Source organism: Struthio camelus, chromosome Z (assembly GCF_040807025.1).
Source record: "Struthio camelus isolate bStrCam1 chromosome Z, bStrCam1.hap1, whole genome shotgun sequence".
NCBI classification, from domain to species: domain Eukaryota; kingdom Metazoa; phylum Chordata; class Aves; order Struthioniformes; family Struthionidae; genus Struthio; species Struthio camelus.
The window spans coordinates 26,047,662-26,069,993 of NC_090982.1; the positions used below are offsets into that span (position 1 = coordinate 26,047,662).

Sequence of the window (22,332 nt, forward strand, 5' to 3'; positions counted from 1 at the left end):
AATGTCTGCCTGATGTCTTTGGAGAGGACATTATGGAATCGATACTCTTTTGCAGTCAACTGCAAGATCAAGGTGTACTGTTTCATGTTGTCATCATGCAAACAACTGCAGAGTCAGGGCCTTAAATTTGTGTGCGTTTTTGGTTTGCGAGAGGGGAAAGATTGTGCGTAACTTTATTATTTTCTCCATTCTTGATGCATCATAGCTTTTGCACTGTGACTCCTTGTAGGAAGAAATTCCTTCCAGTCAGAGTCCTGTCTGTTTGTTTGTTTGTTTGTTTTAAGGTCTGCATTGGAATTTAACTAAAGTGTTTCCGTCCCTCTACTGTCTTCTGCTGTTCTGCTTGTATTATATTTTCAGCCTTGGTGGTTCATGGAACGAGAAATTAAACATGTAGAGAACACACAGTACACTTCCACTACGTGGTCATACTCCCAAAGTGTTTATCCGGTCCGCAGTCAGTAGCTTTTTCTGACTAATTTTTCCAGATGAGAATCTTATAAATTGTTAATTTTAGCCGCATCACAATTTAGTTCTTTTGAAGTAGCAATAAGAGAATGTAAGAAGTCCCGAGGTTGCCAAGTTCTTTTCTTCCACTTTCACTGCACTTTCCAGGTAGCCTCTTGAGGCGAAGAGATTTCATAAGCCTTCCCAGTTCCTACTCATTTGATTCCTCCCCAGAGGAGGTCCTGTCATGGCGATAGGTGGTAAAAAGGATGACAGGCAAAGACAAAATTTGGAAAATAGGAAATTCTAGTTAGGTAGTAGGATTTTTTTATTTATTTTTTATTTTTATTTTTTAACCATGAGGGTGGTCAAGTAGTGGAACGTGTTGTCCAAACAGGCAAAGTTGTTATGCCCAGCTGCATAGGCTTATAGTTCTAGCAAGATATGCTCCAAAAGTAAGTTGACTTTGACAGATGCCGTTTTACCTGTTCCTGGGTCTAGGAAGTTATATCTTTCTCTCTCTGAGATCATAGTAAAGCTTTCTATGGTGAAGTTGGTTTGGAAAAAGACACGAGTGTTTTGAAATGGTCTAACTATAACGCTTTTATTGAAATCAAGGGTGACTTTCTTTTCAGTTTGGGTTATGAGCCTTCCTTTATCTGTCATGTCTGAATTTACAGATCTGTTGCTGATGTTGCATTGTTGTGAACGGATTAAAAGCCAATATTCAGTTCTTCACAAATTTCTGAAGATAGATATGTTACAGATTAAAAGTAGTTTTAATATAAAACTGATGAGTAGGCTTTTATCAGTAGTGCGCTGTGGAGTAAGTGCTTAGTTATGCGTATACAGAATGTCCTTAAAAATATGACTGGCTACTTTTTACAAATATAGCTGTGCTGAATTTATACAACTGACTAATTTAAATATGTCATTGTATGCAGGCTGCTGAAATCAAAGACACTTCTCAAAAATGTAAACAAAAGCAAGATGCCTTGGATAAGAAAGATAAGCAAGTAAGAATCTTGATGAGTATGACTTTTTTGGGGCTTCTTTGCTAATGTGTTAATTCAGTACTGGCTATAGCACGTTCTGCCTTCAGAGAGAGCGCTGCTCCTTAACCTCTGTAGTGATCTGTGTCTGTCTGTATCTATATATGTTTTATTTGCTCTTTGGTCATTGGAGAGGGAAATCTCTCTGGAGAGGCTGGAAGTGCTTTGAACCACTGCACTCCCTCCAGAACACAATGAATCTTTGTATCTTCTGGCCAAAACAGAAGTCCCCTGGCAATACAATGCCTGTTAGTGAAACAGGGTATTGCTAAGGGACAGGTTTGTACTGTATAAAATCAGTTACCTTGATGCAATAAACTTTCAGAATAGATGGTATATGTTTGTGCTATGTATTTGCAAGCTTTCCTTCTGTCAACTATTGCGATTGGAAAGCTACAGCCACTACAGCACAGTAATGTGCTCAGCATTAAACATTCCGTCAAATATTTTATGTGAGAGGCTAGAGTTCTTGCTTCTGTTAACTAAGAGTATACATCCAGTACTCTGTAAAAACACAATCCAAAAAGATGCTGCAAAACTGAATTACTGATCCTCCTCTAAGCACTTGGACAAGTAATGTCAGAGTTAAACACAAGGGGGCAGAGTTAAAGTTGCACGTCCTATTTTGTCGTTCGGCTTATATGTAGCCTTAGACTAACTCTGAAATGTGTTAAGGACGTTCTTAAGCTTCTGATTGCGTAAAAATAGAGGAACTTTAAAAAAATGGATTTAAAGGCTTGATTGTAGTTTTACTTAAACAGTCCTAAATTTTAACAAAATCTTACCAGTTCTTAAACTGTCACTAGAACAGACTGTTACAGTTTTAATGCACAGTTACATCAGCATTTAATACCTGTTTCGTCGATGTCTTAGTTGTTTAAGTTTTCTTTACTGAATTCCTTTAATGTTGGAAATGTTCAACATTCTTAGATTGAAGAAATTAATCAAGCCTTGAGAATGAAAAAAGATGAAGAAATGGACAGACAGAAAAAAATACACAACACCCGTAAGATGATAGAGGACTGGCAGAATGAGCTCAATACCATGGGAGTCTGTGAGAATCTTCAGCCACAAATTGATGCTGTTAACACTGAGCTGAAACGTTTGCAAGAAGAACGGGCAAATATTGATAGTGATGTTAGTGATCTAAGAACAGAGAAAATTAACCAAGAGAGGGAAAAGAAAAGTAAGTTTCTTGTTGTTTGTTTGTTCAAACCATTCTTACAGAACCTACTTGTTGTGGTAGGTAACTGCTGTGGTAAAATAATTTCTGAAATGGTTACTTCAAGCCTTATATTTATCTTAAATGTATAGCAGTTTTCTTTGCTGTTATCAGTTTTGTTAAAAGGAACATAAATAACTTAGTGAGTAAGGAGACTGCTTTGCCAATTACATTTTTTCTATTATTAAATAAAGCGAGGTTCTTGTTAGCAGGAGGCAGAAAAATGAAGTCAGTGGAGTTACTTTTGAAGGTACAGTGTTTAAAATGATCTTTTTGGCGGGACATTAGCTGTTCTTCCTCCTTTTGTCCTTTTCAGGTGAACTTCAGCTAACCTGAATTATGTTGCATTCCTTTGTGTTAACCTAGGAATTCCCATTCGTTCTTTTTAAGAAGCAAAATAAAAAATGGTAGGGTTGTGGTTTTTTGGGTATTGTACTTGTTTCTTGATGAATGTGCTGCTTCTGCACATACTCGTCTGTCTGGCACTTCATATTTCATAGGGTCCAAACACCTTTAACATATCTGACTGATTGTATGTCTGAGGTACCTCGAGAAGAAACTGAGATATAGAAAGACCAAGGGACTTGCTTAGGGAAGGAGAGGCTATATGTTTTTTTCCTGAAAGCATTTAATTTCCTTTTCTCCTGAATAGCAAATCCTTTCTTGCCTGGTCTGCTATTGCACCTTCATATTTCTGCAAACATGAATTAAACCTCAGAAATGTCTAACTGTACTCCTGCTGCCTCTTTCCTCTTGGGGCATGTTTGGTTTTATATATAAAGGGAGAACCAGGCTTGAAGAGAGAGAATTCTAGGACTGAATGTCTATGATCTGTACTATAAATAAGTACTGTATCACCACATTTGGTTATGCTTTGGGTAAAGCTTCATTCTATTCTATTTAAGCTTTGATTAGTTCTTAAGATCGCTTTAGAATAAATGGTATCTTGACTGTGGGAAGTTGAACTCTTAATTCTTATAATCGCCTATCAGCCTTATCGCTGGAGTAGTGTAGTCACTAAATACTGGAAAATGCTAACTATAGTGTGTATTTACTATGGACTACTGTGTTTAAGAAACTGTCTTAAATTACAGGAATAACCGGTTGCATTGTAGAACTTGATAATATAATGAATATGAAGGAAGAGAAGCTTAAAGGGAGATTCCGAGACACACACTCTGCTCTTATGTGGCTAAGAAAGAACAAAGACAAGTTTAAAAAAAATGTTTGTGAACCCATGATGCTTGCAGTAAGAAAATTTACTTGTATATTATACTAACCCAGTTAATATGTGCGATTTCTTTTTTATTTATGCTTTTGAAAAGTTTCTGTTGCATGTTTGAAAATTAGCTGCCAATTTACAACCAGTATACATTAGCATAGTGAACTATTTTTAATTTCAATTCTGTAAGCAATGTAGTAATACTCAGCAGGAAGATGGGGTGGGTTTTTTTCCCCCTCCGATGAGCTGTCCTTTCTTAAGGTGTCCAGGGCAGATTTCCTCTAAGGTACATCCCATTACTGAGGCTTAAGTGGCTTCTTAAAAAAGCAGTAGTAGTTGCAATTGAACTCCCCCTTCTTAGCACCAACTGCTAGCAGAGGTTACAAGATGTCACTGTGATCCCCAGGTGTTTTTGTAGCTTGCTTTGCACAGCTAGCTACAGGCACGGAAACACTCTGTTTTGTTTTGGTTTTTGTTTTGATAGTCTTTGTACTATCTGAGAATAGCAGGATTAAATTTTCAGAGATTAATGGTTTTCTGGAGCGTTCTTCCACCGTTACCCCGGCCGCATATGAACTGTCCTCCATATAATGTAAAGAGGAGGAAGAACTCTAGCACGCTCCTCCTCTTCCTCTTCAGAATTCAAGCTTATTTTAATAGTATATTTTCAGAGTTTAAGTTTATTGAACGTTGAGAATTACATACCAATTCCTATGCTTTGTAGGAATGCTGCATGCATTCTGCTCTATGCAGAATGTACGTGTTCTACAGCTGTATATGCTGTTGAAGTATCCAAAACAGCTTTTATTTCGTCAATGTAAAGTACAAAGTATTTTCTCTTATTACCAGGACTTTCCATTTCTTCCTGAAAGACCTCATCAAGTTAATTATACAAATACCTTTGTCTGATGGCATTGGCTTTTGCTTTTACTTCTAGGCCTCATTAACCTCTGTGACATCCGCTGAGATCTGAATTTGTTTTCTATGATATAATATAAATTAGTCTTGTTTATTTATAAATTCCACTTTTAGAATCACTAGTAAGTGTACCCAGCCTTTGGCTATCTCTAGGTTATTAAATTGCGTAGTTCGGTGTAATTTTGTCTTCATACTTCGCAGACAGAGGCGTAATATTAGTTAGCTATGGATTTTAACATTTTGTTCAGATATGAAAAGCTTCATCCATCTTACATTGTGGCTCTTTTTAAGAAATCAAACACAATAGAGTCTGGCTTTGTCATTCCAGGGCTTCACAACTCTATATTCACGTTTGTTGGTATTCACTGTGTCCGAGTCAAAGGGAACGGTATGTGAAAAACTTGGGAATTGTGGAGTTTTCTATATTTTGATTCCTTAGTCTAGTTGCTTCTAGGCAGTAAGATGTGCTTAGTGGTGCAGGAGCAGAGCCACTAGAGATAAGACGGTGGCAGTTGCAATTATAAGGCTAGGACAGAGGAAAAGGAGGAAGTGACGTGGCAGAGACAGTGGTGGCTCCAGGAATGCTGAGAAGCGTATGGATGGCTAAAAAGTGAGCACAGTGAGATGTGAGATATTGCTGGTTTCCTCCAGAAAGGATTGATTGCAAAATGTTTGGGAGTATGTCTTCAAAGACATTTAAACTTCATCTTTGTTTTGATAAAATGTAGGCCTGGATATCATCTGACCGCTTAAAACGTTGGGGGGTTTTAAGTGTGACTGTACCAAATCAGTGTCTCTCCGTTGCTTTTCTTTTTTACGTGACCAGATCAACATGAAAGACAACAGACATGCTAAATACGTTGAAAATCACATTTCTTCAAATGACATGAGGGCTTTCGTTTTTGAGAGCCAAGAAGATATGGAAATGTTCCTTCTTGAGGTAAGTAGTTACAGATTTTAAAAACTGATTAAAACTAGTATAGGAGCCCTATAGTTTGGGGTCTGTGTTTACTAAATAAGTTTGTTTTTAATAGGTTTTCTAGATAAGATCAGCAGAGCAGCTAATACAAAGTAGCCAAAGGCTTACTTCTGGTTTAATTAATAAGCAAGATTACTTTGAACTTTTCACAGTTCAGAGCAACTAGAAGAATGCAGGAATATTAGGAATAATTTTCTTTTTAGAAATATTGATGTCTGGCTTGACAAGGCAACAATTGCTGAGGAGAAAATACTTTGCCCAAAAAAATGACAAGACCAGGAAACAGCTAATTAAGTACTAAGCATTTCCAGTACCTTCTGACTAAAGAGAGGAGAGGACATCTTTTGTGAGAAGATAGTGATCCAAGCAGGAAATCAGGACTGTTTTTTCCTAATGCTGCTCTTTCCTGGAGAGAAGAGGAAATACAGATAATTCCCTTTGAGAGACAGAGAGATGACACAGAGGGGAAAAAAGCTACAAGGTATAGCATTAGCTATTGTACCACTTCCCAACTGCTGTCTACAGGAATAGTGTAATTAATGAAAAACTATCCTGCCTTTTTCAAGGACCTATCTGCCCTTCACAGAAGCTAGTCATTATTATGTAAGTGAACCATAGTGTTGGAATCTGAGGTTTTGGAGGCTCATCTTGCCTCCAGTATTGTGGAACCCAGGGCAAGGCTGCTTTAAAAGGCCAAACTGATTTGTCATATATATCTTCCATCTTTTCTGCCCTGTTAGCATCAGGTTTTACAGAGCCTCTGTAGCCGCTGATCTGCTGTTTTTTGTGCAGAGTGGCCATAGAGCCTGAAAGAGAGTGGGCTTCGTCATTACATCCGTGCAGATTAGCATCCAGCTTAGCTACTGAGATTTAGCACCAGGCTGTGGATTTCTTTGATTTGTTTTTATTTTTACTAACATATGGTATTTTCATGTATCGATATTAACTGAGCTTGGCCTTGAGGAAACTCAGTTGTGCCTGAAGCAGCTTGGGTTTTTGTGACTTCTTCTATGTATTAAGCCAGTCTAAAATAAGTTCTGATTCTATGAAATGTCCCTTCAGTAAGTATTTTGTTTTCATGTAGTGATTTCTTTTCTACTCTTTTTTTTTTACCATTTATCTAATGTAATCTATATTTAGATGCGTGATCATCGGAAACTAAAAGTGAATGCTGTGTGTGCGCCTGCTGAATCATGTGCTGAAAGCATACCTTCAAGACCTATTGAAGAATTACAGTATGTATCAGTTACTCTGTGGGAAGTGCTTTAAATGTCACTACATGTGTTTGTGTTTTGTTACCACTGCTGTGTGTTAACATTTTCTTTGCAAATCAAATTATTACTAATTCAGTTCAGAATTAGTGGGACTTCTCTTGACCCTGCAGTAACTTCAGCTTCCTTGTCTACCAAGTTTTATTTGCGATACTCACTTTTTTTCTCCTCTTTAGCCGATACGGATTTTTCTCATATTTACGAGAGTTATTTGATGCTCCTCGTCCTGTGATGAGTTATCTTTGCTCCCAGTATCGTGTTCATGATGTCCCTGTGGGAACAGAGAAGACCAAAAACATGATTGAAAGGGTGAGATATCCTAAATAGCACAAACACACCTATGGTCTCGAGTTTTATTTAGGAAATTCTTTGACAAGTTAACATGGAGAGAGCGAAAAATTGTAGCCTTTTATTTGTGTTTTTGAAATGAGAACAGTTCGTATACACAAACGTTTTACAAGACACCTTGACAAATCCAGCCAATCTAATGTAGTCCTTCGCAGGAAGATAAATATTTCTTGGATCGGCATGTGTTCCAAGTCAATCGTATGAAGCCGCTTTATTATAATAAAAGCACTGGACATATTTTACAACTCAGACATTTTAAAGTGCCTGAGGTATTGTGGACAAAGTTTTAATAAAAGAGTTAATAGTACATGACAGTGCCAACTGGAAAAATTGGGAAAAAATATTTTCTAGACAAGGGGAAGAAACTCCAGATTTTTTTTTCCTGACCTTTTCTTCTGTTTAGTGTTTACAGCAGCAATTACAGAGGGTTTTTTTTTCTGCATAAGATGTTCCATTTCTGACCAATTCTACTTTATAACTGCGGTCATGAGTAGTGTGATAAATACCGTATGAAAACTTTTGAATTCTTAGAAATAGGCTAAGAGCTTCCACTAGGTACCTTCCTTTCTTCTGGACTCTCAAGAGCTAGTCATCACTGGGTTATAGTAGGTGACAGGCATGACAGATTTCCACTTAAATCCTTAATTCACTTCTCTGTCTGTGCTGGACTGCTGCTGTCTGTCTTGTACAGAGAGTGAACTCTCCCAAGTGGAAAAGGGCTTCTTTGGGCTCTCCGAGAAGAATATGAGTTGTGGTTTTGAGAAACTTAGGGGACTGAGTCTTTATATAGAGAGCAATTCCTGTTTTAATGGGATAACTGTTGCTCTTCCTTGCCTTCTCTTGTTTCTCATTTTCTAAGAATGAGGAAGAGGAAAGTAAAACTGGAAGGAGTCTTAGATGAAAATGCTTAACTTTTGGGGAGGAAAAGCCAATCTAAGGATTTTCTTCTTAGAACTGTGATTCTTCCAGTACTTTCTGTTTATCACATGATAAAGCAGATACCTGTATTGCAGGTCTTTCTTTGAGTTATACTTTGTGGACCATTCAAAATTACTCCTTAGATACTCCATTCTTTTCAGAGCTCAGTGGGCAGCAAGTAGAAAATCACTAATCTAGAGGAAAGATAAGCCACTATTCTGAATGTTTTGGGCATGGCACTTTCTCAGTTGTGAGAATTTTTTTCTTTCAGCTTTTATTACTTTTTGTTGAACGATGCATTGTTTGCAACGTTTTGTTTCATACCTGTCAAGGAAAGCTTTAGCTTAAAGGAGAGCTGTTTTCATAAAGCTGAACGTGTGGAAAGAGGCCTGGGATGGAAATGTTGCCAACCTCAGTGTGAGCTGTGAAGCAAAGTAAAACCCATTAAACATAGCTTTCAGTGTTCAAGAACCAAATCAGCAGAATATTGCCGGTGCTGGGTAGATAATCTAGAAAAAGTCATTAGTCAAATTTGCTTTGTCTTACGATGTCTTTTTACTCTGCTTGATTTACTGAAGAGTTTATATCCTTTTGAAGTACTGTAGTACCTTGGATTACAATAAGCCTTTTGTTATTTATAGTATTTAAAACAGTTTAAAAATAGTAAGTAAAATATTTTATACTTCATACTTTTTTCCTGCAGATACAGTTGCTTAAACAAAGTTTATGCTTTACAGCTTACCTTATAGTTTAATGTATTCATTTTTTAAGTACTTTTAGTTCTTTGGTACACAGGCTACCTGCGCATGTTATGCAGGTACCCCCAATATAATTCTTGTTCGTGATGCAATACACATATTAATAGATCTTACCAAGGTCTATATCTGTAATATTCTTACAGAAAACAGTAAAACCCTATGATAAGGTTAGAAGTAACTATGATAGGGTTAGAAGTAACTTATCAATTAGAGTAATCAGAAGCTGTTTAATTATTTGTGGTACTCTATATGACAGTTTCTTAACATTTTTTTGCTAACTGACCTAAATTACAAGCATAGTGATGTATTAAACTCTCAATCAGCTTTTTGCAACGGCATCTTAAAAAATCAAGAGACTTCTGTAAGCTTAAATTCTTTACTATGAATTGCAATTAGTTTATTTCTTATTCTGAAAAGCACTGCCTTAAGTAAGGCTTTTGTCAGATGAATGTTTTGTTGGTTTTTTAGGTCATACAAGAGACCAAATTTAAGCAAATCTACACAGCAGAAGAAAAATATATCGTTAAAGTATCTGCTTATACAAACCAAACTCTCTCTAGCAACACGTCCCTGAGGGCAGCACAGTTTCTCACTAGTTCAGTGGATACAGATGAAAGAAGACAGTTGGAAAGCCAGCAACAGGTAAAACTGTATTTGGGTGTTGGGTATGATGTGAGCTACTACCAATTTTATTGCCGGATAAACACAGCCTGTTTGCATGTGTTGGTATGGTACCATTATAATAAGAATGCTAATGGTGTATTTCCTAACACTTTCATTTCAGGAAGTTAGTAATACACTAAAGTCATTGGATATTCAGTTGAATACATTATTTGAAAGGCAGAAACATCTGGAACGCAGAGACAATGAACTCAGGCAACAGAAGAAGGAGCTTTTAGAGAGAGGAAACAAAAGAAGACAGTTGGAATCAAAAATTGCTGTGAAGCATGATAGGTAGGAATTTGGACAAATGTTATTATATATGAGATGAGAACAATTTTAATAACAAATGTATATTGGCTTCCTCCTATTGTGGCGTGCTTTTACTCTTACAGAGTAACCAGTAGTTCAGCTTCAGATATATGTGATGATCAAGATGAAGAAGATGTTTAGAAATTGAGAAACCGTGTAACAACATCCGAGACAGATTGCTGTGATAATCATAGGACTCCAGTGAGACATCACTGCATTCATTTACTTAGACATTACTATAGTCTTTTGTCTTCGTAGCACATATCTAAATGACACCATAAAACACACAAACAATGCTAAGAAAGAATGCCAGAGATCAAGTTGGACTCTGACCATCCACAGTATTTAGGTGTTACCTCCTTTTCTGGCTTGCAGTCCTCTGCAATTAATTCTTCTGTTACTACTTTGTCATGAGGCAAAGCCTTGGCATGATACTTCACTGCCTTCTGAGAGTGTGATCTGAAGTATGGATAGACCCCCCCCCAGGCATCACTCCTTCCACTCTGTACAACTCTCCAATGCTGTATCAGCAGAGTGTTCCCTCAAATATTCCTACATGTTCTCGTGCCATACTTATTTTTGTTCTGGAAAAACATGATGATGGTCCTTGCGTGCACAGCTCTTGCATTACTTCTGGGATCCAGGAAAAAAAAAAAAAGAAACAAGCAAACAACCTCCCCCCCCCACCCCCCACCCCCCCCAAAAAAAAAAACCTAGGGCTGTAGGAATGTTACTGTGGGGTCAGAGTCAAGCACTGTGGTTGCAAGTGGCCAAACAAATGAGCGAGCTTAGCCTCAAAGGTTATTGCTTACTTTATGGTCTCTTAAGAATACAGATATGTTTGTTCTCTGTGTTGTTGTAGTGTTTTACAAGAATACTGTTTAAAGGCAGGAGAGAGATGGACCCTCTACCTAAACTACCTGAATATTGATTAAATCTTCCTTCAGAACACATGACTTCATTCTTTAATTTTGAAGTGAGGGGAAGAACGCTGACAATTGCAGAAAAGGCTCTTACCAGCTGTGTTATATAGTACAGATGTTTTTCGGTAGAGATAGAAATGAGATAAATAGTCTTTGCAGTGATTATAACCATTCTTAAACATAATTCGTTTCCAATTCTTTTATCAGAATTTCTAAATAAAGTTGTATGTAATTTTGAAGTTAATATTCAATGATAGACTCACTCAGGTTGGAAGGGACTTCAGGAGGTCTCTAGTCCAACCACCTGCTCAAAACAAGGTCAACACTGAATTCAGACCAGGTTGCTCAGGACTTTGTTGTGTCTCATTTTGAAAACTTCCATGGAGACTGCACATCCCCTTTGGACGAGCTGTTCTACTGCTTGACTGTCCTCGTTTGGGAGAAAGTGTCTCTAGATATCCAGTTTGGATCTCTCTTGTTTCCACTTATGCTCGTTGTCTCTCATCCTTCTGCCGTGCGCCGCTTCAAACAGCCTGGCTCTATTCTCTCAATGACTTCCTCATGGATACTAGAGGGGTTGCTGTTAGGTTGGCCCCTTTAAGCTACCTCTTCTCCACACTGAACAAGCTAATCTCCCTCTCTCCTCATAGGACTTGTGCTCCAGCCCCTCACTGTCTTGGTGGTCCATCACTGAACTTACTCCAGTTTTTCAACATCTACTAGTATATTTGGCGAGGGTCAAAACTGGACTCAGTATCTAGATGCAGTTTGAAGAGTGCAAAGCAGAGGGGAATAATCACTTTCCTCAACCACCTGGCTGTACTTCTGTTCAAACAGCCCAAGTTGCTGTTGGCCCTTGTCGCTGCTAGGGCACACCGCTGGCTCCTGTTTAGCTTGCTGCCTATCAAGATCCCAGGTCCTTCCTGACAAAGTTGCTGCCCAGCCAGCCTGTCCCCAGCCTGTGTTGTGGCTCGGGGCTCTTCCTCCTCAGAGGAATGGCTCTGCATTTGCTTTGCATTTGTCCTTGCTGAACTTCATCAAATTCCTCTTGACTTGTTCCTCTCAACTGACAAAGCCTCTCTGAATGGCAGCCCTGTTGGACTCCCCAGTTTGTTGTCATGTGCAGACTGGATGAGAGCGTTCTTCATCCCTTCCTCCAGGTCACTCACTGATAAAGATGTTGAACAGGTCTCAGGATAGACCCCTGTGGCATCCCACTTGATACTGGCCTCCAGGAACAGTGCAACACATTAACCATGACCCTCTGAATCCAACACTCAAACCCTTTTTATACCCATTTAGTTGTCAACCCATCCAGATTTTAGCATTTAAACTTGGATAAAAGAATATTGTAGGAGACTGCATCAAAACCTTGCTAAAATTGAGGTAAGTAACGTAAACAGTTTCCTTCCCCCATCCACAGATCGAGGAGTTTTGTCATAAAAGCGATCAGGTTAGTCAGGCATGATTTACCCCTGTAAATCCTTGCTGGTTGTTCTGAACACCTTCTCCCTCATGTGCCGAAAAATGTTTTCCAGGAGTACTTGCTCCGTAATTTTACCAGAGATTGAAGTGAGGCTGACTGGTCTGTAGTTTCTGGGATTATCCTTTTGACCTTTTTTGAAGGTCTCCAAATGCTTTGGACCTCCCTGAACAGCACAATTATTTAACTTGAAGTTCATCAATCCATTATTACACGCTTTTGAGATTTAGGATGAGGGAAAAGTCAAAGTTTTCTGCAGTGCACAGTAGCTGAAAACACAGTTATTTCTTACTGATACACATATACAAATACATATATAGCAAGAACTAAGCGAACTTCCTTAACTCTGCCATGTTGTGTTGTTACAAGAAATTAAAAAAGAAGAAAAATGTCGTTGTTGCACTGATTTATTTTTAAAAAAAATCTGCAATTAACAAAAGTAAGGTGTTGTGCTTTCTTTAATTATGCTTTTTTTGTTTTCTGAATTGTTTACCTTTAAAATGTATGGATTGGGAATTCCTCTAATATGGCTGAAATGTTTAAAAATGCAAATTCTTCTTGCTGCGCAAATGAGGTTAAGAATTTTGGTGTTTCTGTACTTTTTTTTTTTTTTTAAAGTCAGGATTAACAATATACATTGGTTCTTCCCGTAGTTTAAGACAGATGGAACAAGATGCTATCAACCTAGAAGAGGAATCTCAACAAGCAAATACGAAGATCAAAGAAATAAATGTCCAAAAAGCAAGACTTGTTACAGAATTAATGCATCTCATAAAGGTATAGTTTTTTGTTTGTTTTGATAAGTGTTCCCTTGCGAAAATTCAATTCATTTCAATTCCTGTAACATAACTAGGAGATGTGCAAAATTTGGCTATGCTCACGTGAATATTAATGAGCTAACTTGCTTGAAGATACACTTCTTTAAAAACCTTTTTGAACTTGTTCATCTGTTGTTAACTCAATTTATGTAGTATTTGTTTCCTTTGATTTAGGCTTTCTCTCACTGAAGTCTTCTGATGCATGGAGTGAACCAGTAAATAAGTGTGAACTATGTAACTATTTCAGTCTGTACATTTTCAGCATACTTCACATTTCTGTACACCCTTCCTTCCTCTTGGTTCATCATCTCCATTTCTTTGCTTCTATTAGAAAAAGAGTAGTCATTAGTCCTCATTCTAAGAATACAGAAGATATTTCCCTACAGAAGACCGCTGCTATTTGATAACTAAGAAATAATTCCTACAACTTGACTGTTTTGTTCGTTGATATTTTTAGACGTGTTTTACATTCAGTTTTTCTCTATTTCCTTTGCATAATTCGTTTTTCTCTTTTAACTGTATTTTTCACATGGCCGCTAAGGAAGAACTGACCTGACACTGTAGGAATCGGTGATTGTGGAATAGGGGGTAGGATGGGAAAAGGACTCGGGTCTCAGGCTCCAGTATCATGAGGGATGTTGTCACATATATGTGTGTGTGTGTGCATGTGTTTATATCTCCAGATACCTTTTTACACTCAACCCCCACCAGCCCCACTGCCAAAAAAATAAAAAAAAAAAAACAACTCTGGATTTCATTTGTTGCTTTGGCTTTAACTGTAAGCACTTACAATGGGAGCTGCCATGAGGTGAGCTATCTTAGTTTGTATTCTCAATAACTGAGGAACAAGAGACAGTTACTGTTAGTTCCAGTGGGTTCTGCTTGTGCTTTTGCACTCAGCAAGAAATGATGCTGTTCTTGCAACCACTTTGACCCTGCATGTTATTTCCTTGCCATGCCTTAACTAATATGTTGAAATGTTTTCTAGCTTATCACCTGGAAGGAGTTGGGTATGACCTTTGACATGAGACTGACTTCAGTATGCTGAGTTGTTAATATTTAAAAATATATACATATTTATTCCAAACGGGTGTGCTCTTATTGTGTGTTGATATCCATGTACAGCAGTAGTTAGTGTTTCAGAGATCACCTTTTGGTCAGCTAGCCAGAGCCACTTCCAAAGAATGGCAGAAGATACCTGACACATTGAAACAGTTGCTTAGGCTTCTAGATTACTTTACAGAACTTGTTGTGCAGGTAATAACACTGCTAAGTAACTACTGAAATTTATACAAATATTTTGCATTTAATGTGGGAATTTCTGGAGTATGCTGTTCACTTCTATAGTAGGTGCCCGTTTCCCAGTGTGTAAACCATGTAAAGCGTGTTACTGTTGTAAAGTTCAGCTGGAGTCATTTACTGACTGTTGTACAACCCACGTGAAGCAGTATGTTAATCCCTTCTTTACGCTGTGTAGGAAACTGGATCTGAGACATGCACTGTATTTCTCAGCATGTCAGGAGGGGTGGGGGTGCGGAGGGCTAACTGGTGTTTGCCTGAAATGGTTACTGATTACAAAAGGGGTTTCTTTTGGTTGTGTATCAGCTTACTTTTGATGCTTTGCATGCTGCAGGAAATAGATGCTGGTACATGCTGAACAAACCAAAATAGTCGGTTTCAAGAAAGATGTTTCGTTATATGGTTTATCAAAATAATTGAAATGCTGACATTTCTGTTCCTCCGCAAACCAAACTTCAGGACTGCTTTGAAGTTTATGGGAGTCTTTCTACTGTCTTCAAAAGGTTTTTGTAGTTATATCATTTACAGGCTAAAATGGCAAAGACTTATCCAGCCCTATAGTTAGGGGATGCTCACTTCTGCCACAGAAGGAAACCAAAAGCATATATGGGATTTTCGTGTTTTTGCATGGTAACAATGGGGCCTGCTACTTTTCTACAAGGTTCTAGGGTTTGTGTGGGATAAATAGTCACCTCATATGAAGACACTAGAGTGCATTACATGCCTGTGTATTTACATTCAGAACTGTCTTCTCTCTACTGTATCCACAGAAGGGAGCCTGTGCTTTCTTTATGAATGTTCAAGACATAAACATACAAGGCAGGGTGTTCCTGGCACAAATGAGTTCTTTACAAGCAGTTGACAGAAACTGAGTTGTTCTACCATTTCAAATTCTGGCATAGCTTTGCTTGTAGTTCTTTTTGTGCAGTTGTGTTTGAATAGGCTTTTAGCTTCCATTTTTCGTTTCCTTTCATTAAGACTTTCTTTTCATTTGGTTTTTCTTTTTTTCCAATGACTAAGTGGGTTGAAAGCTATGCAACTTCTTTTTGTTTCCAAGTTCATTCTGGACTTTATTTGGGTATTCTTTCACATCTCTTCCAAAGAGGAGAGGAAGTTGAAATATTGGAAATTTTGTGTTAAAATGAGAAATGATGAAGATCTCAGACTGTGACCTATGAGTATGGTCAGATGCTAACACTCTCAAAACTTCATCTTGCATGTCCACTACGTCTGCAGCTGGGACCCTGTTGCTATGTTGCCTGAAGAGAGAAGATTCTTTTCTTGTAATCAACACAGAAATACAAAGTCAGTGAACCAGTCAGTCTTCTGATTGCTTCGCAGTTACAGGATTGAAGCTATCCTTCTTGCACTACAGAATATGTTGATGATTTTTGAATCCCTGAGGCTGGCTCGTTTAAAGAAGCAATGATTTCTGTGTCAAAGTTGTCAAACCAGATGGTGGGGTTCACTAAAGCCTGTTACAAGGCTTTAGTGCTTCTGTTGTCTTAACTTGTTCAAGTTATATTAGGACATGAGAGCACACCTGCGAAGTGATTACTGTCCTAGCAGAGAGGCATCTAGGGCTTGTATGATACTCGGTAATTATTGGTTGTTTGAAGACCCTGCTCCTCTGTTCTTGGGTACAAGAACATGGGAGAATATCACAGCTTCTGCACTGTACTTCGCATACTGTCAACTCAGCTTGTACTGCCAGTGAGAGGCTTATATCTTGCCCCGCGTTTATTTCTTGCCCCTTTTCTGTCTGTGTTTTTGAGTGACAAAATCCACCTGTTGGAGTCAATCTCTGAGAGAGAACTGAGATAGCTTTATGTATTCTCACAGTTTGCATGTGAGTGTATGATGAAGAGAAAGAGAACATACTTTTTTTGGTGTACAAGCATAAATTATTTAGCGTTACTTAGCTTGGTGTACAAGCCTAAATTCTTTGCAGGTGATACATGCATGCTTGCAGAATAAGAATAGATGTGGACTATGCATTGAAGAGTATGTAGGTCACTAGTAAGTTGCTTTTCTTTCTTAAACTGAATTTGGAAGAAAACCCAGTTGAAGAGCTGAGCACAGTTTGAGATTGTATGCTATGGCTAAAAAATGCACAGTTTCTAAAACATGATAGTAGTTATATCAGTTTTGAGTCTATCATGGAAAAAAATTGACACTTTCCATTTTCCTACCTAGAACTGCGTATCGCTGAACATCATCAAAGCAGACCTGGTTCTTCAGAGCACTACAGTGGCTGCTGAGAAGAACAGATTAGAATTGGAGTATAAAGCGGCAAGTGTACAACTGAGAGCTTCAGAGGTAAACATTTCTGTGAATGCTAGGAAATCCACTATGACAGTATGTTGAATTCAAGTCTTTATAGTGTAGGGAAGGATGCTTCTGTGCCTTTCTTTAGCAGTGGGTATTATTATTGCTAAATATTTAGCCTTGATTGCTGTAGCTTGATTCGTTACTATAGCCTCTTCATTTAAAGTTAAAAACAAGCTTTGCTTTCCTTGATTAAGGCAGCTAAGCTTCTGGGGAAAAACGTGGTGAACATCGTGTCCTTACATAGTCCGTGTCCTTACATCGTGTCCGTGTACATAGTCTAGGTAAGAAGCCTAGCTATTCTTCAGGAGTCTTCTCTTTCTCCTGAGTCGTTAGTAGATAAGCAGACCCAACCCACATGGGATATGTAGCCTCAAGATGAACCAGAAAGGACTGCAATAGAATGGAGCAGAGCTGTTCTGTCATTTCTTCCATAACCATTTTGTCATATTATAATTAAATGCCTTTCTTTGAAGAGAGAAGAGAGAAATAACCAGCCCTTCCATTGATCATATTAGGAAACTGTGCAGTGTTCAGGTAGCGTTAGTCCTGCAGAGGAGTACTGTTCTTCTAAGAGCAGAGGATGCAGTGATCTCCAGTGCTTGGAGGTCAGTTTTCATATTTCTTTAGTACAGAGACAAACTTTCAAGGTATTGGGGAAAAGATTGTCAAACTCCAGGATGGTGTTTTTTTCCTTGTCTTTCAAGAGTCAGTTTAACTGTAACCTAATGCTAATTCAATTTGATCCACAAAAATAATTGCATGTTGAATTAGAAAGCAAGCCAAAAGGTAAGTGATCTTTATTTCAGATGGCTATGCACTTCCAGAAAGATTGACCTTAGCATATCTTCAGGAAACCACTAAAGGTCACAGGTATTACACTTGCAGAAAAATTACAAAAGGGAGATCTTGAGCAAAAGGTCCCTGAAGACCAAGACAAGCCCAAGATGTTACTCGGAAGGTCTTTGCTGCATCGCATTTGTAGTTTGAAGCTGCTGTTATATATACTGTCATCAAAATCCGGTGTAAGTCACTTCATTGTTGAAGTTTAGCAAAGAATAAGAATGTATCACAAAGCCATGAACTTCGTGCGAGTAGTCTGTATCATCGCTGGTAGATTCGTTTAAAGTTTTTCAGTCCACCCCATCCCCGTCTTCCTCATCCTTTAGAGGATGTAGCTTGGAGTGGTGCATGAATAGATGTCTTTAGTCAGATCAGTAGACAGGACTCGTAAGCTAAACATTCTGATAATTCTTGGTTAAGCCAAAATTGCCTCCTTCCTAAGTGAACATGTGTTTGGCTTAACTGAGTCCCCATTAGTCATTGTTATTTGGTTAGAATCAGCCCCGTAAGTAGAGGAAATCTTATCAGAACTCCTATTTGAGTGGCTGCTTTAGTCAGTTTTGGAAATAATAAAAACCACAACCTAACCTAAATCAGTAATCCCAGTGATTAGAATTCTGAAGAATTTAACTACTTTGGAGGAAAGCTTTTTTTAAATACTCTTGTGCATCCTTAGTTTTAGCATGGAAGTGCGAAGCCTAGCTTCCGCGCATCCTCCCTGGTGAGTCTTTGACTTAAGTCTTTAGCTGCTTCTTACAAATTTTAAGTCTTCTGTATTCCTCTGTGGTTGATGCATATTGTATACTTTGTGGTTTGTTTTTTGTTTTCTACTTTAAGATTCTCTTTCACTGGGAAAACTGAGTATTTCTTAGCTGAATTATGTATTATCTCAAATGATAAAAATTTGAAATGATAATGTATTTAAAGTGTCCCCTTCCAATTTCTTCTTAGTGACTTTGTGAAAGGTATTTTTCTACAGCAGTTCTGTGCTAAGGTAGTCTTGTTCCAAAACTGCCCTTGAAGATGCTGTCACAACACTGTGGAAAGGTCTTACAAACAGTTGTGCATGTTTTTATAGAATAAACCTGCAAAAAGGAGGAAGCCGGAAAGAAATAGAAATAAGGGTATTGGACAAAAGCTATATAGTGAAACTAAACTGGTACCTAAATATTATGATTATGTCCATTAATTTCTGTGTGATCCGTAGACACTTCTGTAGGTCATGTGCTGTCTTGATGCGTTCATTCATTGAAGTTGGAGTGGTAGGAATCAGCCAAAGAAGCTGTGAAACTTTGCTAACACTTAGAACTTATTTGTGAAGTTTATTTCCGAAGCAATTTTGAGTCTGTAAAATATGTGAATAAATATCTGATTAAGGTTTGAAGCAAACACAAAACCCACTTATTCCATCTAAGAGAAGATCACATATGTTCCTTTTGTAAGGTCTTGGCACTGGGATACTGTGGAGAGAGCAGCATGTTTGTTGCTTTGTGTGTGTGGTTTTTCTTTTTTAAATACGTAGATGGAAAGGCCAAAAAACTCCATGTTTTTGGACAAGTCAAGTTAGCAACAACAGATTTCTGGGTTTATGTTTTGTCATGGCAGTTCAAGTGAGAACCTTAGTGTTATTTTAACAACTATTTGTATTTAATTTATTTAATGAGCCTAAGACCCACATTCAACATTCGGAAGGACTGTTAGCCCCATCTGCTCATTAGATAATTGGCACAGTGGCCTTTGTGTTTAGGAGGATTGTTTGAAAGAGACTTGCTAATTGTTTTGCTTTGATAGCTTGTTAATTTTTAAGTCCATTTGATACAAATTTGTTTAAATAATTGGTATTAACACTGAGAATGTACATTGCAGCATTTACTTTTTAAGCCAAGTTTAAGAAAATGCAGATTCTGTTTTTCTATGTATAAATTTCCAGACTTTAAATAATTAAATACTGTCACTGAGCATGCGTTCAAACACAAGTTCAGGAGAAAACATTGGCAACTACGTTGGGTAACTATATTTTCTTAAATCAGCTTCTTATTTTGCACAAAACCAATTGCACTGCTGATGAGCACAACAGAACACAAATTGCTTATGAGTACAAAACGTAAGTGGCTTCTACTGTTTGGTAGGTGCCTTCCAGTAGTTGTAACCTCAGCCGTACACTAGTATAGAACTTCCCTGAAGTACCCACCCAGATACAGCTCTTTCTAAGTTGGTTCTTATGCTGTTGCCTGAAACAAATTTAAAGCTCTCTTGCTGCTAGCATTTTTCCTACTAGCACCTCTGTTCAAAACAGTAATTCTTTCTACTTAGAGTTACTTTTATATCTAGGTGGGTTTCATTAAAGCATCTTCAGAAAATCAACAGGAGCTGTTAGCATTGCCGTGCATACTTTTTAATAGGTAAGAGGGGGCAGGAATCAAAAGTTTATATTTTTTTAATTTAACATACATTTAGCATGTGGGTATGACAATCAAATGACGAAGCTGAATGAAAATTGAGACTTACCTTGCTGTTGATCTGTCAGTGCGATTATTCTAGTACACGCTTCTCAGCCGCAGCAGATGTCTTTTGTTTTCCAGTCTTCCTGTTGCACGTTGAGGTTTTTCTCTCCCCAGACGTGTTTTCCCCTCTTCGCACCCTGAAAACATTTACCTGCCTCGGGCTTGGATTGGGCAATTGAGTGTTGAATTTCAGTGCTGGGGGGTTTTTTTAGCTGAATTTTTCAGATATTCAGTGCCTAGAAATCAACTCAAAATCCTATTTCATGCAGCTTTGCAGGGCTTGAAGTGGGAGCTTTATGTGTAGTTGAAAGCTGAGGTTTCCCACTGCAGATGATTGCGAATGGGCTTTGGCTCTGGAAATGACCAGAGGCATGACTACAAAACTGATGCTTCTTGTATTTAAAAAAAAAAAAAAAAAAAGGTGTGGGTGTATTGCCTTTCCCTGGATCCTTTGCATTCATCATGAGGTCGAACGCATATATTTCAAATGAAGCCAATGGGCTTTTAAAAGTTCTGGGATGCAAAATACAGTCTAGTTTCAATTTAGAAGGTGCTTTGTGTTTTTAATTTAATACAGGGCAGGTACAGATATGTAATGGAACGTATGCATTGTGGTATACAGTTGTATTTATGTTAATTCTGAGTGACGTAATAACTTGGCTGTGACTAAATGGGCTGTCCTCCCTTTGTGGTTGTACTATCTTATAGCTTTAATGCCATTCCTTCTTGCCCCCTGTATGACACTTCTCTAAGGCTAATGCTAGAGGAGGATGGAAGTGGAGAAAAATCTAAATGATGGCTATTTGTTTCACCTTGCTGAAAATATCAATGCAGTATAACAAAATATCCTTACAGTGTGTTTGGGAAGATTGTGAAATGCTTAACTCTAATGAAGAATCTGTTCCCTAGCGCTCTGTGAAAGAAGGGGAAAATGGGACTTCTGAGTTGGTTTCTGCCATTCAGAATGTCAGCCCTAATTCTTGAGTGAGCACGAGAACTCCACTGGTGATCGCTCATGATTGTATCTGTTGTAACTACTTTTGTTGTTTTTAGGAAATAGAGATTAATAATGTAATTAATGTGTAATGTGAGTAATGTGAGCTATATGTCAGTAGCTGTATATTTTTAAAATGTGGAATAAACATTATCCAACTGTAGAGTCTCCAAATGATGAACATGTCAAGAAAATTTTGACACTGAAGGGCTCCCATATTTAACTAAAATACACACAAAAATGGAGAATAAAGCTCTCCAAAGCATGGGAACATAGTTAAACTTCCCAAACTGTCAGAAGGAAGTATGGAAGCCAAATATTGTGGAGATGAATTTTAACTTACAATTTTGTGCCTGTAATAAAAGTGGTAAAACTGCATTCCCAGGGTTTAACTGTCTATCAGAAAGATGAATTATATGTATAATCATTGACTAAACATATAGTAAAATATCTTTTGGATTAAAGGTTCCCAATCTATTGGTATATGCTCCTTTGCACTTCAGAGTTGTTGGCATTTCCCAGCTATCTGCAGCTGAGTGCTCACCTGAGCTGGAAGACAGCAACAAGCAGTTATTCCTAAGCGCTTCCTCTTCAGTGTGTGCAAGTGGCAAGGCTGAGGTAGGGAGGGGATGTACAGGGATAAGTAAGTCAGATTTCTGGTGGCAGGGGGAGGAGATACTTAAAGCTCTCCAAGCTTTTTGCCGGGATACCACTGTTTCATGATAATCTATAGCTTACTGTTTTGTGAAAGTACTACCATTGTATTTTGGCTGCTATTGTGATAGCATAGCATTGTAAAAATCATAGGGCTGGGCTGGTCACCTTACCTATAGTAAGTTCCAAAGAGTTTAGTCTTAAGGCTGCTGTTCAAAATCAAATACCGTAACTGCTTTTCACTTATTTTACGATACCAGTTTAGAAATTGTGGCTATGATGGTGTGTAGGGTTTTGTGTGTGTGTGTGTGTGTGTGTGTGTGTGTGTGTGTGTGTGTTTTGCTAGTTGTGTTATACAGGTGGAATATGAAACGGCAAA

At 38.0% G+C, this 22,332-nt stretch overlaps 1 protein-coding gene across 2 annotated transcripts in view; it reads left to right on the forward strand.

The window, feature by feature from the left end:
• SMC5 (structural maintenance of chromosomes 5) overlaps positions 1–22,332 on the forward strand; it is a 50,916-nt gene that overhangs the window by 17,819 nt on the left and 10,765 nt on the right. Inside the window, exons 8-18 of one of the 2 annotated variants that reach the window (XM_068927256.1) lie at positions 1,392–1,463; positions 2,430–2,685; positions 3,816–3,970; positions 5,190–5,249; positions 5,688–5,801; positions 6,981–7,075; positions 7,288–7,420; positions 9,604–9,777; positions 9,920–10,089; positions 13,167–13,290; positions 16,827–16,949. In XM_068927256.1, coding sequence (XP_068783357.1) covers positions 1,392–1,463; positions 2,430–2,685; positions 3,816–3,970; positions 5,190–5,249; positions 5,688–5,801; positions 6,981–7,075; positions 7,288–7,420; positions 9,604–9,777; positions 9,920–10,089; positions 13,167–13,290; positions 16,827–16,949 — 1,476 coding nt within the window. The remainder of the gene's footprint in view (positions 1–1,391; positions 1,464–2,429; positions 2,686–3,815; positions 3,971–5,189; positions 5,250–5,687; positions 5,802–6,980; positions 7,076–7,287; positions 7,421–9,603; positions 9,778–9,919; positions 10,090–13,166; positions 13,291–16,826; positions 16,950–22,332) is intronic. The other variant, XM_068927257.1, reaches the window with a different exon arrangement.